General features: G+C 34.3%; 1 protein-coding gene across 5 annotated transcripts in view; it reads left to right on the forward strand.

Annotated features, from left to right (window-relative positions):
• SPoCk (secretory pathway calcium atpase) overlaps window positions 1-15670 on the forward strand; it is a 279585-nt gene that overhangs the window by 211916 nt on the left and 51999 nt on the right. For all 5 annotated transcript variants that reach the window (XM_069831982.1, XM_069831984.1, XM_069831983.1 and 2 more), the window contains one exon: window positions 12877-12966. In XM_069831982.1, the coding sequence (XP_069688083.1) occupies window positions 12877-12966 (90 nt within the window). The remainder of the gene's footprint in view (window positions 1-12876; window positions 12967-15670) is intronic.

Below are 15670 nucleotides of genomic sequence, written 5' to 3' on the forward strand. Positions count from 1 at the left end.
GGGCGAGGAAAGCTTACTAAAGACAATTCGTTTTGGTTGTGTATAGTTAGGTTTCCGAGATTTCCGAAAATTTAATAACCAGTTTAATTAAAAATAGAAGCAGAAAGGAAAACCCGGGTAACGCCGGGTGCTTTCAGCTAGTATAAAATAAATAAATATTTGGTTGCTAGGGAAACATGGACAGGAGATGAGCGATAATTTCAGGTATTGTTTGTTTTGACGCATAATTCTAAATACACCAACGGTATGACTTTTATTAACTTGCGTTAATGAAGTGTATGAATATGGACTAGCGCAAAATATTAACCGGATTGCTTGTTATGCCTTACAACGTGTTTAATAATAGACAGTATGATCTGTGATTTAAGAGATTCTTTATGTAATTTTGTTTAAGAAATAACAAATAGAAATTCATTCGTCGCCTGAGATTCATTTGTTTCGCCAAAATTTATTCGGAAACTTGTATAACTAAACATTTGAAGTGCAGTGTAGTCAATATTTTGAAGTTGGCATTGCAGTTCGTTTTGTTTTTGTTGTAAGAAGTATCAGCATCTTTGACGTAAACAAATATGTTCGAAACGAGACTTTTAGAAGAAGTAACCACAGTCTAGTATACTAAACTGTGAAGTAACGATGAAAATAAGACTGATGTTTGCAGTAGAGACGTATTTGAAGGGAATAAACGCTCTCTAGTTAACGATAATATTTAAATATTTTCTCGAAAGTAATTCATAGCATGTTTCACACTATAAGTAGTAGCTAATCGCGGTGATGAAATGCTGAATTTTTTTAAAATACGAAACCAGCTAGATAAAATAAACAAGCATATCATAACGTAATTTTTTTAATGAAGATAGAATGTTAAATCATACGTAAATATTCCAAATTGATCACTTTTCTTATTTATTAATACATAAATCCATGCCATTTCCGCACCTCAACATGTCATTCACTGAAACCACATCAATGCTGTATCACTTTCATTTGTTTTCTTGTAGTGCTGTATTTCATAGTGTCATTGTAACTAACGTAAATTAATATACCATCTCATACATTAAAATTTACAACATTAAACCTGCATATTGATGAATAACATTGACATGTAACATTGTTTGGTAATGTTCCTTTTAGTTTTTAATTTTATTTTTGCAGGAAGAGGGCTGAAATAAAGTTACGTACCAGTATACAATTTTTTTCCCTGGTGACAAATGTTTATAGAGCATTAACTGAGTTAACCTGAAGTTTGTCATTTGTTTGTATATTCATTTTTCAGATATTTGATACGTATTGCATAAACTGTATTAACGTTCAATATGCACAGTTTGATTAGGCTATTTATTATCTGTGCAGATTTTATAATCTGTCCGCATGCAGACATGTTCACAACTTGATATTGATTATCGTGTTTGTTAGCTCATTTTTAAAATAATCATTGTTAGTCTCTTGATTTGATGGATTTTAAATAAGTTTCCCCGTTGTGAATCACATGAGAGAGTACCGAAGTATTTTTTTTGGTTCAGTTTTTATTGATATTCGTTTATCTCTGATTTAGGTAGAATGTGGCCGATATTTTTTCACCGAAAAGAGTTACGCACGCAGAGAACATTGTACAGTCTTAGACAAAAAAAATGACGGGCTTGCCATACACAAATTATCTTTCGGAAGACTTCGGTTGATTCCGTGGGAACTGAGGCAAACACGTGAAGGAATTTCTTAAGGACCCCATACACACTCAGTTAAACTGTGCATTTTACCATTTGTGACGTCATACCTGACAGATTAACTGCATAAACTGTACAGTTCGTATTGGTAATAACTCAGGGCTCAGACCTGCTGTTTAACACCCTCTGTAACTGTAACTGTTGCGAGTAGGATCGTGATTTTTGTTCATGTCGGTAGAAAATCTAATAAGGAATCATTTATCCTTTTGGCGTATTTCAATAGCGTGGCTGGTTTTCGTGTAAATTTAATTTAGAAACCACGAATTTCAAGCCACTGAACGATACGAACAGATTGCAACGTTGTAGTCAGGTAGGGAGGTTTACCTAGGGCAATGGCGGGCATTCCTGCGACATTGCCGCAGTGACGTCAGACCTCAGCGAAGCATCAAACTTACCCCCTACCTTCCCCTTCTCCCACTCCATAAAAATACTGCGCGTGTGCGTGGCGGATTATACTGGATTGCTGTACTCGGAGCTTGATTAGTGATACAGTGTCTTTCGCAGAATCATATGAATCGAGAGGATATCACACTTACAAGAAAGACGGTTCTTTCATTTCTCATGTTTAGGATCAGTTACAAATAAATATTCAGGACGCGAACTTAAATATGTACAATCTTAAAATAGATCACCTGTTATACGAGTTCAAAGAACACAGATTCAGTGATTTTCAAGGGATGGAGAAAGATTTCAATATTTTTGCCACTCCTTTTCATGTTTAAATTGAAAATGTTATCCCAGAATTGCAGTTAGAGGTACTGGATTTGCAGAATGATGGCCTCTTGAAAGCAGAATGTGAAGGCCTGCTGGGGGTTAAAATTTTTTAAAAGAAATCTAGTACTACATATCCACTGCTTAGACAGTTTGCTTCAAAAATAAAGAGTACCGTCATTTCCCGTAACTATGGTCCTGGAACATAACTATTGTCCACGATACAACTATTCAAATTTTGTACTCCATAACGTAGTACCTCGTTTATCTATATTCTTGCTGTACTATAGTTTGAATTCAAGTCGCTGCAAGTATCTACGAACGGTCTATGTTACTTCTACAATGTTCATTGAATGGTTGTATCGTGAACCATAGTTGTGTTCCAGGACCATATTTATGGAAAATGTCGATATGTATTCATCAACCTACCAGTGCAAACAGCTGTTTTCTAAAATGAAATGTATAAAGTCCAGCCACAGATCCCGCTTAAGCGATGCTCATCTTGCGCAACTGAAAATAGCATGCACAGATATAAATCCCAATTTCCAAGAAATTGCTTTGAAAAATGATTAATTAAATATCACGTGAAAGAACTGTTCTAATTACATATGGTAGGTAGGAGTGTAGTGGCGCAACTGTCTGTAAATCCGTCACTGCACTGTAGAGTGCAACCCCTCCCACAGTATGTAGTTGCCATTTAAATCCTGTCTTGTGGGTTGCGTTCATTTTGACCACCACTGACCTAGGAGACAGACCTGAGTTCGTTGACCTCTTACATCTGTATTACGAGAAGAAAGAGCACTGTGTTAGCAGCAATGTTGCTAGACTGCTGAAACTTCCAACTTAATTTTCTAATTAACTGTGCATTTAATCACAAAACGTAATATACGTTATCTATTAATTTAAGTGTACGCTATCGACCATTTCAACGTGCAGGATTATTTCGCCTCCACTCTGTATATGAAAATAAGGGAATATTTTGCTAGTTACTACCATTATAGCCTGTAAGCATTTAGAATTTAATTTTCTTATTGATAAAGTTACATAAAATAAAACACACGATACCAACTGCCAGCAAGAGCCACTTCAAAGAATTGCATTTCATTACTTCATAGCAGCCAGTTTCGGACTGTTGAGTAGAGTTGGGTCGATTCGTGAACGAATCGTTTATTCGAACGACTAATAATAAAGAATCGTAAGAATCGATTCGTGGTATCAACGAATCGTCGTTCAAAAGAATCGTAACGAATCGTCGTTCGAAAGAATAGTAAGGAATCGGCATGGTATCGTAACCCACGATTCTATTCGTTGTTTGATGTAACCTGTCAACGGACATTTCCGAACCGTGTCGAATGCTCCCGAGCGAGAGTGAAATCAAAATATGTACTGCATTTGTTAAGTATGGAAAATAATGAACACAAACCTGAAATTTGCATAGTTAAATAGAGATGTAATGCAAAAAATGTACTTCATAATAATGTTCAGTTGATAAATTATAATTTAGAGACATTATCTTGGGGTAATTTTCTAGACTAATGGAGGTCATACTGAACGGTTCCAGCCAATGAGAAAGAGACAATCCAATGTCTCGCCTCTTATGCCATCTATGAGAGAGATGTAGAACGTTTTTGTTCTACGCGTGGTTTGCAAAGGAAAGTGTCTTGCGACGATTCAAAAGAATAGTTGGAATCGCAGACTGGGAAGAATCGTGAACTCGTTGACGATTCAAAAGAGTAGTTGGAATCGCAGACTGAGAAGAATCGTGAACTCGTTGACGATTCAAAAGAGTAGTTGGAATCGCAGACTGAGAAGAATCGTGAACTCGTTGACGATTCAAAAGAGTAGTTGGAATCGCAGACTGGGAAGAATCGTGAACTCGTTGACGATTCAAAAGAGTAGTTGGAATCGCAGACTGAGAAGAATCGTGAACTCGTTGACGATTCAAAAGAGTAGTTGGAATCGCAGACTGGGAAGAATCGTGAACTCGTTGACGATTCAAAAGAGTAGTTGGAATCGCAGACTGGGAAGAATCGTGAACTCGTTGACGATTCAAAAGAGTAGTTGGAATCGCAGACTGAGAAGAATCGTGAACTCGTTGACGATTCAAAAGAGTAGTTGGAATCGCAGACTGGGAAGAATCGTGAACTCGTTGACGATTCAAAAGAGTAGTTGGAATCGCAGACTGAGAAGAATCGTGAACTCGTTGACGATTCAAAAGAGTAGTTGGAATCGCAGACTGAGAAGAATCGTGAACTCGTTGACGATTCAAAAGAGTAGTTGGAATCGCAGACTGGGAAGAATCGTGAACTCGTTGACGATTCAAAAGAATAGTTGGAATCGCAGACTGAGAAGAATCGTGAACGAATCGTTAGAATCGATTCGTAATGTGTGATTGAATCGTTGGAATCGACTTCTGAAAAAGAATCGTGTTGCCCAACTCTACTGTTGAGTAAACCGCATAAAAAAGCGTAGTATTCACAGTCTAGTTGCGAACCATACATTTCTCGTTTGAGGGCTGCCAACATACATCTTTTCGTAACTTCTAGAGACGTGATTTATTGTGGAGTAATCAAATAGCTCATAGGCGCGAAATTATTAATACCGCCTGCCACTAGTGTTACAGTGAAATTCACGATTGTCGGTCTTGTTGCACCAAGCAACGTTACAGTTAACTGAATGACTCATACCTTACCATCTAAACGCTTAAGATTTGATTATGTGTAACTTTTAACTGTCTTTGTGTATTCGGAGTTTTAAAATCACAAAAAGTCCACACCTGCGGAGTAACGGTCAGCGCGTCTGGCCGCGAAACCAGGTGGCCCGGGTTCGAATCCCGGTCGGGGCAAGTTATCTGGTTGAGGTTTTCTCCGGGGTTTTCCCTCAACCCAATACGAGCAAATGCTGGGTAACTTTCGGTGCTGGACCCCGGACTCATTTCACCGGCAGTATCACCTTCATTTCATTCAGACGCTAAATAACCTAGATGTTGATACAGCGTCGTAAAATAACCCAATAAAATAAAATAAAAATAAAATCACAAAAATTTCAATGAGGAAATACGTGAAATGTTAAATGAAAATAAAAATAAAGGAAAGAGTAGGCCTGTAATTGGAGTTTTTTGAAAAGAGAAGAGTACCGGTATAGAGTATATGAACATCTAAAAGAATATTCATTCATTCATTGTGTTCTGCCCAAAGGGCACATCTTTCACAGCCAGCTCAGTATTCTCCAGTTTTCCCTATTAGTTTTTCTTGGAAAAGGTAAATGCGGTAGCTTCCCGTTCTTTTCCTCACTAAAAAGTGTAAAGAGAGTATGTCTGATCACCCCATTCAATACTCTTACTTTTAGACCCGATTGTATAAACCATTTAATCTTAGATCAGAGGTTAAATTTATCCTTGTTTCAGCTGAACTTGGAATTTTGTGTTGTATAAAGTCTAATCTGAGATTAATTTGTCTCAAACTAAAGTCAACTTTGACTGAAGATATTTCTCCGATTAAGTTAGATGATCCAAGTTCAGGTATTTCTTTTCTGTTTGAAATATACGAGTGACAGATTGTGAAAATAAAATATCCATTATTATTAATATTAATAGATATGTTAGGTACATTTATATATATTTCTTTCAATTTCTTGCCTTATTACACAAACATTCTTATATTTTATAAGGCTCTATCGTGTTCAGCAGTATCAAATAACATAACCTATAATTATATTATGTTTATAACAACCATTAATTATTAATGGATATGATAGGTACATTCATAAATGTTCAATTAACTGTCTTACTAAACGAAAATTGTCGTTTTATAAAGCTTTATTATGTTTAGCAGTATCAAACGCCATAACATGATAACAACTTGGAGAACAGTCAGCCTTCTTCTTACTGTCCGCCATTATTTACATTGCACAAAAAAAAAAAAAAAACAGTGTCTGCAACAGAGTGTACGGAAAGTCGCCAAAAAGTAGTTGTAAAGTCGCTAGATTTCTCATTATCAACAAAGAAAGCTTACATTTTGTCACTATGGGGTGCTAAAAAGGTCGCTAAATCCCTATTTAAGCAATATAAAAGTTAAAAGAAATTGTTGTTGAAAAAGAGTTAAAGTCGCTAGATTGGCAACACTGAATAAACCTATATAACATGGTCCGCGCACCACGTATTTCACCTGTTTATGCGATGTTGCCAAATCCTTTTCACGTGAACTTAGATTGCATTTGAACCAAGGTAATTTGATCGCAGAAAAGTTTTATACAATAGAAGTGTCTGAACTCGGTTTACTTTTCGATCTTCGATCAAAGTTGATCTTTAGTCAGGGAGTTTTGTACAATTGGGCCTTAGTAACACGGTCTAGCACATCGAAAATTTAAAGTTATAAATAGTTTCTTGAGGTTGGAATTTGAATTTCGAGCAGCAATAGATATATTTTTGTTAGAGGTTTATTGGAGCGATCTGAGAATACCGCGTAAGTACATGTCTTTATTGCTTTATTGAATTATTAATTTTTGGTCCAGGGGACATATCTTTTTTATGTACTTATTTATCTACTCTTGTGCCATCAATATAAAAAAAGTGTTTTAATTATTTTTATGCTCGACCATGCCGAAATGTAGTAATTATACACCTGGTAGCAGTCCTTTAATGCATGTCATTAAAGTACACCTATTCATTAAAGTTCAAGTTTTCGATTATTCTCGGATATGCAATCGAAAGAAAACTAGCAAAACGTCACGCAGGCTGGAAATCCAATACTGTTGCAGAAGGTTATGTTCTGTTACTATAATAATTAGCGTTAATTGTAAATAATATTCAAATAAATTCAATTTGTCATCTCGTTTTTCAATTCTAAATCAATTTCCAAGTTATATCAAAATTAGTTCATGTTATTCTTTAGATTACATTAAGGTCAATGACATTATTGTTCCTCGGAAAAAATAAATACTTTCGCGACTGCGCACATCTCACAATTTACGAGCTATGCATAAGGTCACTTCTGATCTTCAGTCATATACGAATAAAATTAATACTTCTGAATAATTTAAAGTTAGAAAAATGGTCGAGCATAAAAAGTCGTATGAAACTTGCCTTTAATGGTAATTAAGACGCTCGTATGAAAATTATGAAACTCGCTTGCGCTCGTTTCATAAACAAACATACTCGCGTCTTAATTACTATCATTATAGGCTCGTCGCATAATGTACTATTAATTTACACAGTCTTAGTACATAAGTACTTACGCAGTATTCTGAAGTATAGCGGGTTTATTTTACGACGCTGTATCAACTACTAGCAATATATATTACGTCTAACCAATTATTTCCGATTTTTCAAATTTACTTATTCATTATACAGTGTGTTATTTAAGTATGGAATATTGCTAATAACTCTTTATATATCCATTTTATGAAAAATACCGTACCAAAAACAAAAGTTGCTGTGAATAATTTCGAGGGAAAAATTGTTCCTGGGTCGGGCGTCGAACCCGGGACCTTTTGGTTTAACGTACCAACTGAGCTACCCTGCCCCCTGCCCGGCCCCGGAACAATTTTTCCCTCGAAATTATTCAAATCAACTTTACAGGGAGTTATACCTGAAATCTTGATTTGCAAAAGTTGCTGTGGTCTCACAAATGTATTGATTCATATACAGGGTGTGGCAAAATAACACTTTTTTAAATGGCACTATATATTAAATTTTACATATTTGAAATCTTCATTAATTTTACATACAAATAGAAGTTTATTTCTCACTTTGAGAGAGGAACATAGGTTAAGGATGTTTGAGAATAAGTTGCCTAGGAAAATATTTGGAGCTAAGAGAGTTGAAGTTACAGGAGAATGGAGAAAGTTACACAACAAAGAACTGCACGCATTGTATTCTTCACCTGACATAATTAGGAATATTAAATCCAGACGTTTGAGATGGGCAGGACATGTAGAATGTATGAGTGAATCGAGAAATGCATATAGAGTGTTAGTTGGGAGACCTGAGGGAGAAAGATCTTTGGGGAAGTCGAGACGTAGATGGGAGAATATTAAAATGGATTTGAGTGATGTGGGATATGATTGTAGAGACTGGATTAATCTTGCTCAGGATAGAGACCAATAGCAGGCTTATGTGAGTGCGGCAATGAACCTCCGGGTTCTCTAAAAGCCGTTTGTAAGTAAGTTGTAAGTACGAGTAGCATAACTTCACAATATCCTGCAAATAAAGCTCTAAGATTTCACTAAAAACATGCTAATTGTACTGGCTAATCGTTTCTGTATTTTTAGGTGCTAGAAAACTTCGTACAACTCTTTAAAGATTTTGTTTACTTTTCGGTTTTAATTTTGTAGGCAGTCCAAAGTAATTGTGCACTTTTAACTATAGATCTATAAACATTTTTCGAAGTTTTGTTACATTCCAAGATGAGTTAATCTAGAATAGTTTATGTCTGATGGATTTAGTTTTCAAATAGCTACATCTATGTAATTCATACGTCCACTTAAATTACTGACTTCAAACTCACATTGTAATGTAAAATATTTTGTGCGAGATCGTGCGTATTTGATTGGTTTCCGCACAAAACCAATCCGCGGAAAATCTAAAATTCCACATTCAGTATTCCCAACCTAACACACGTAACAATTTCCCTCTTCTTACCGCTTAAGTGACATATTGATTTTACTGCTTTAGGTTTTTAACATATTATTTTTAGAGATGTTCAATATAGTAATAATTATAAATTGGAAACTTACCACTGCAATTTCACCTAAATTGCACCGTTAATTATTGTTTTTAAATATTTGCAAAAATTAAGTAAACTCTACAACTCCGCTAAAGTTACTGCATTCGTGATGCATGTAACATTAAGGAAGCCGTTTGTTTTAAGTTCGCATTTATAGACCGGGGGAAAAAAAAAAGACAGACGTATATCACGGCCTGCTGGAGTATAGTAAATACAGAAAACATTTTAAAGCAACAATGTTGAAGATAGATATTTTTGTTTTGCAAATTTTCCGTCATTGAACAGAAACCAAGATGGAGATTTCATTGCAAACTAATTAGAAATTCCTCTTTCAGGTATGTAATAAACGATCTTCGCACAAAATAATGTATGATACACGAGCGGTATGTTTTCTTTCAATTCTCGGAAATTAAAAAAGCCCAACTACGTTTCGCTTTTTCAATCTTTTCCTCGAACATGAAAACTTCAACATACTGCTCTCGTAACGCATATTACAATTGTTATCAGTATTGCGGAATGTAGACTTTGCAGTTTATTACAACATGTATTTCTGAAATTAAATTTTTGAATCTTTGAACTTTCTTTTGTTAGAAAATGGATACACTCATTAATGTTACATGCTATTTTTAGACTATGTTGAAGGTTAGATGATTTAATATGCTTATTTTATGCTCTCAGTTCTAAAATTTGTGGCTTCATTCTTATGTAAAAGTGAGCAAATATGGAAAGGGTTTTCTGGAGTGTATAGATATATGAATATGCAAACAGTCGTGAGGAAAGCCCTACTGTTTGTCATGTTAGTCCTTAGTCACGACCGTGTGTAAATTCTGTTGTCAAAAGATATCCAAATAAAGTGCAATTAAAATGATTTTCACTGATATACTTGTTGCGTACGGTTTTGTCTGTCTGAATGAAATCTTACATCATTATCATGTAAATTAGGATTACTTTTGTGTATGTACGAGTGTGTGTAATAATCAGGTAGCCGATTGAACACAAGCTGTGTAACTTATAATATTAATTTTTAAACTAATACAAATTTAATATGAAGTATGCATAAGGAAATAAGGGGTTGTGTTTTTCCCGTTTCTTTTATTTTCGCGTACCATATATTGAAGAGTGTTGTGGTGTTGCGGAAAATAGATTTTCAGATTGTAACAGAGGTACCGACACACTTACTCATTTTATCTGATAACGAAAAGTGGTTATTAGCACACTCTCTCAGACGTTTTGTCTTTTATATCATCTTATTCTAAATCATTCAACGAAATTGTTCCATATTCCTTCTGTACATTGAATTAATTCAAGAAGTATATGGTGAAATATTGGCAATGTTACTTGTAATGTAGCGATCTTAATGAACTTCAGGTAAAAATGACTCAAATCAGCAGATTTGCTTGAAATCTACTTCGATAATTTTCTTCTTCATATTTTATTTACTTAAGAAATTTTATTGAATATAAGAAAATATGGCATATATTCCCAAAAATATTTATTATAGCAATGTTTGTTAAATGCAGATAACTTGCTCATATAAGCCTAATATACAGGATGAACTGTAAGTAATGCCATTAATTCCATGGGGTTATTCTTTGAGATATTTAAAAAAAAAGTTTAATGCAGTTTTGCTCGTTTTTGTTTCCTTTCCGAGATAAAATTAGTTTTATATTAAATATTTCATAGCATGATTTGGGAAAGCCATTGATTTAATTCCCAATATGCTCGGTGAATTTAAGAGAGCAGTGTATTATAATAATAAATGATTGAAAGAATTTTAGTTTTGTCCTAAAATGTGCAGAAATTTCATTTGAACAAATGTAACTTTTCGTTCTGCAAATGAATTTTTCAATGTCACATTTGTTCGGATCAAATTTCTGCACATTTAAGGGAACTGGGTAGTGATACTGTGCGATTAAAACATTTCAATACAAAAGTTTAGTTGAATATTTCTAGGCTTCTAGTGCTCAGAAAGGAATAAAATTTTCCAGGCTTATGTAATCAATCATTCTGAATTCAGTGGTATAAAAGACAGCTAATTAGTTTCGTATCCAAGTGCAAAAGAAAGGTCCTAACTGATAACCTGTTTTCCAACCTTGCTAGGTGTACCTCATTCTTCAGGTGCACATTACTTGCTACTATCTTCACTCATATACCTTGTATTTTTTTAAGTTATCCAGTATTGTGTATTGTAAATGCCAAAGCAAAATTTAGTTAAATATTTCACCCCTAGTGAAACAGAAAAAAATATTGAATTTTGTTTAAAATTTTTTACAATTTTTTCATTGCATATACATTTTTTTCTCGTGTTATGTGTGTGACATTTTTAAAACCGTAGGTCTACAATGTAGAACACAGGCTGCAGAAAACACTGTAAAAATTTCATGTAAATTGATTCAGTAATTTGAGAGAAAAATGCACTTAAGTTTGAAAATGTCAACTTATGGAAAACTGCATAAAAAGAAGAATGTATGAATTACATGCACCGCCGAATTTAAAGAGGTCATTTAAAAGGCTTATCTGCAGAAGTGTCCTACACAATATTTATATTGTTTTAAAGACCAGTTTTGTAATTTATTTTAAAACACAAAATAAAAAATCGGATTTTTGACCCCTAATTACTACCTGGTTCCCTTAAAGAACAAACTACCACAGTGTCTACAAAGAGTCATAGATAATGTAGGAGAATATATTACTGATTAATTCTGTTTTTATTCGTCTCAGATAAAAGAAAAAAAACACTACAAACTTTTACATCAACCCAATATAACAATTTTTCTGCAGTGATGCAATCACATAAATATGCTTTGTAGAGCTGTATAGATTGAACTTTATCGACAGGATCTGTAGTGTGACTTAGTTTCTCGTGAAAAGAGAAGAACTGACAAGTTCCACCTGCACCAGCTCCTATGGCCTCATCTGAGAGAGAACAGTCAATACATAATGAGCCCATTCAGCTTATGAATGGGTAATTTGTATGAAAACATTTGATAACATTTTTTTTTTTTTTTTTGCTAACATGTCAGCCAGCTTTCTCATATACGTTTATGTCACAGTCTACTGGAAACCATTATAATATAATATATAGTATATATATATATATATAGTATTTTCGAGAAAAATATCAGATGGAAGGCACCTGGGAACTACATGGTTTAATGATCGGAGCGAGGGGCACCATCCCACAATCAACTGTAAACACTATCAAAACATTTGGAATCCATGACATCATTCCAAAAATAATTACTTCAACCATTAAAGGGTCTGTGGCAATTCTGAAAAATCATTTATACGGAATATCATAATACCCCCCCCCCCCTTTTCTATTCGTTAGTGTGTGATTGTTACAAATATATGTACAAATTTATTATTTCTTAAACTTAAGCTCCTAGTTCACATTTAAATTTGGCTCATCTATCTTACTGTAATCATTACTATTCTTATATGTGTGTTATTCTGTGTTTTTGGCAACCCAGGATGCCTGGGCAGACTATTTCTTGAAATAAATTATATATAATATAATGTATTCCTTGTCTGAAGAAATCTTCTGGTTTGGAGTTAACGAAGTCTTCAAGTCAACAGTAACATCTGTTACGTGTCCAAAGAAAAATTAAAAAAATTTCGGTTTAACCTTCCCCTTTTCTGTCTTACACGCAACTACGAGTAGGGAAGGGAGAATCGCTGAATCACACACATATCTAACACATTTCTCTTGCTTTCAGTTCAAGAATCCTCTTATAATGTTACTCCTAGCATCGGCACTGGTGAGCATCTGCATGAAACAGTTTGATGATGCTGTCAGTATAACTGTGGTAAGTTGATGTTACATTTATGAATTGCTTAATATTGTACGTATATACGTGCTTACATATTAGAATAGCATTATGTTTTGTGAGCATTTTGTTCCGTATTAAAGTAGGTTTACCGGTAATTATAATGAAAAAGCAGTTTTCAAAATGTCATTGAAAATATACATTCCGAAGCATTCTGAATGCATTTCAGCCATTTTTACAGCATTTTTTTTTTTTTGGATGTCTATGCTAGTACATAATTACAATTTTAACATTCTTTCATCAAAATTCTTGTGCGTTGATAACGTTGATATTGAAGATTTACTTAGATCTTTGATGAACTTCAGTCATTTTGAAAGGCTGTTTATTGAAGGGCATGGACATGATAATTTCAATACTATTACGACGCATTTATTAAAATATATACAGTAAAATCCCTCGTAACCATCACCCAAATAACCGGCAATACCAAAACAACGGCACTTTTGGCTAGGCCAAAAAAAAAAAAAAAAAAAAGAAAAGGTTTAAATCTGCCACATTGCCACAGTCTGGGCTGTCAGTGTTGCCACATTAGGAAGTTGTCACGAACTTTCATTTTCAGTGAATATTCGAACCTAAAAATTAGTGTATTATTTGTGTTGTTTGATGTGTTTTAATAATGAAAATCCGCACAGTTTTTATGTTTATTTAATTACGTCGGGTCGTCAGTGTTACCACATTAGGAAGTTCGCACGAACTTTAATTTTCAGTGAATATTCGAACCTAAAATTAGTGTATTATTTGTGTTCTATAATGTGTTTTAATAATGAAAATCCTCACAGTTTTTATGCTTATTTAACTATGTTCCGGTCGTCAGTGTTGTCACATTAGGAAGTTCACACGAACTTCAATTTACAGTGAATATCCGAACCTAAAATTAGTGTATTATTTGTGTTGTATAATGTGTTTTAATAACGAAAATTCAAACAGTTTTTTGTGTTCATTTAATTATGTTCGAGCCGTCAGTGTTGCCACATTAGGAAGTTTGCACGAACTTTAATTTTCAGTGAATATCCGAACCTAAAATTAGTGTATTATTTGTGTTGTATAATATGTTTTAATAAAGAAAATCCACACAGTTTTTATGTTTATTTAATTATGTTCGGGTCGTCAGTGTTGCCACATTACGAAGTTCGCACGAACTTTAATTTTCAGTGAATATTCGAACCTAAAATTAGTGTATTATTTGTATTGTGTAATATGTTTTAATAATGAAAATTCACACAGTTTTTATGTTTTTATTCAGTTATGAGCAAGTTAAAAGAAGGACTTTTCCTATTTGAAATATTTGACTTACATTTATGAAATTTGGTACAGAAGGTCTCCCAAAACGGAGATATACTGATCCTAAATTATCTATTTTCTGATCAACTCAATATTAACTTTAACAATTATTATAATTATTAGATCACATCAAATTTCATTTATTAATCAAACATTTTTGATAGGAAACTAGATATCCACAGTAAAATTCTTGATGTAGAGAAATAAGCTTCACATGGCTGAAGTTTTAACATTTGGCAACGTGAAATACGAACTTTTTTTTTTTTTTTTTTTTTTTTTTGTATATACTGCCCGTGCCTCACTTCCTGAGCTGTTTCTTTGCGGGGCGAGACGCAGAGGGACAGGGTAGGAGGAGGAGCTGCGTACAGCATGTGCCTACTATCCTACGTTCAACACATCGGCCTTTTCAGGATTCCTTTTGTCAGCTATGGAGCAAGATCAGCCATTGACAAGCGAATGTATAGGCTGTCCCCTCGCGAAACAGATTATGTTCCCATCAATTCCTGTAACTAAACACTAATACCAGTTGTAGACTACAGTCTCTACAAGACATTATAGACCTAATCGCGATTACGGTTATCACATGTACACATCCGTAAACTCTTTCCTCAATATCAGTGTTTCTCAAACTTTTTCCATTGCGAAACCCCTTTTAATCTAAAGTGTAACTGCGGAATCCTTGTAATATTTTATTAGTATTTAATAGTTAACAGACAAGTGAAAGCTAGTATCTCAATAATTCTGTTCAGTGGGACGAATGTATTTGCTTTTTAAGCCTGCAATCTGGTTTTATGGCGGAAAGTTGTAGTCTCATTTCTATTGTACTTCTGCATTTTGTCTTTTCGCTATTTTGTTTTAGTGAACAGATGCGCAGAGAATCCAGTGATGAAATTGATAAATATTATGGGCATTTTCCGTTTTAGATGTTCATTAAACATATTATTATTACGCATATTCTTGGATTATTATTATTATTATTATTGTTATTATTATTATTATTATTATCGGTAGTTTCATGTTATTATTGATTCATATTTCCGTAACATTTATATATTTTTATAATATCCACTAAGTATAAAATAGCCACCAGAGTAGCCCAGTCGGCTAAGGCGTTTGCCTATCGGTCCAGAATTGCACTCGGACGCGGGTCCGATTCCCGCTTGGGCTGATTACCTGGTTGGGTTTTTCCCGAGGTTTTCCCCAACCGTAAGGCGAATGTCAGGTAATCTTTGGCGAATCCCCGACTTCATCTCGCCAAATACCATTTCGCTGTCATCAATCCCATCGATGCAAAATAACCTAGTAGTTGATACAATGTCGTTAAATAACCAAGTAAAATCATATAAGGCTCACGGAACCCCTGAACATACTTTGAGAAATGCTGCTCTATGGTAATTCAGCA

This window comes from Periplaneta americana, chromosome 7 (genome assembly GCF_040183065.1).
Source record: "Periplaneta americana isolate PAMFEO1 chromosome 7, P.americana_PAMFEO1_priV1, whole genome shotgun sequence".
Lineage (NCBI taxonomy): Eukaryota > Metazoa > Arthropoda > Insecta > Blattodea > Blattidae > Periplaneta > Periplaneta americana.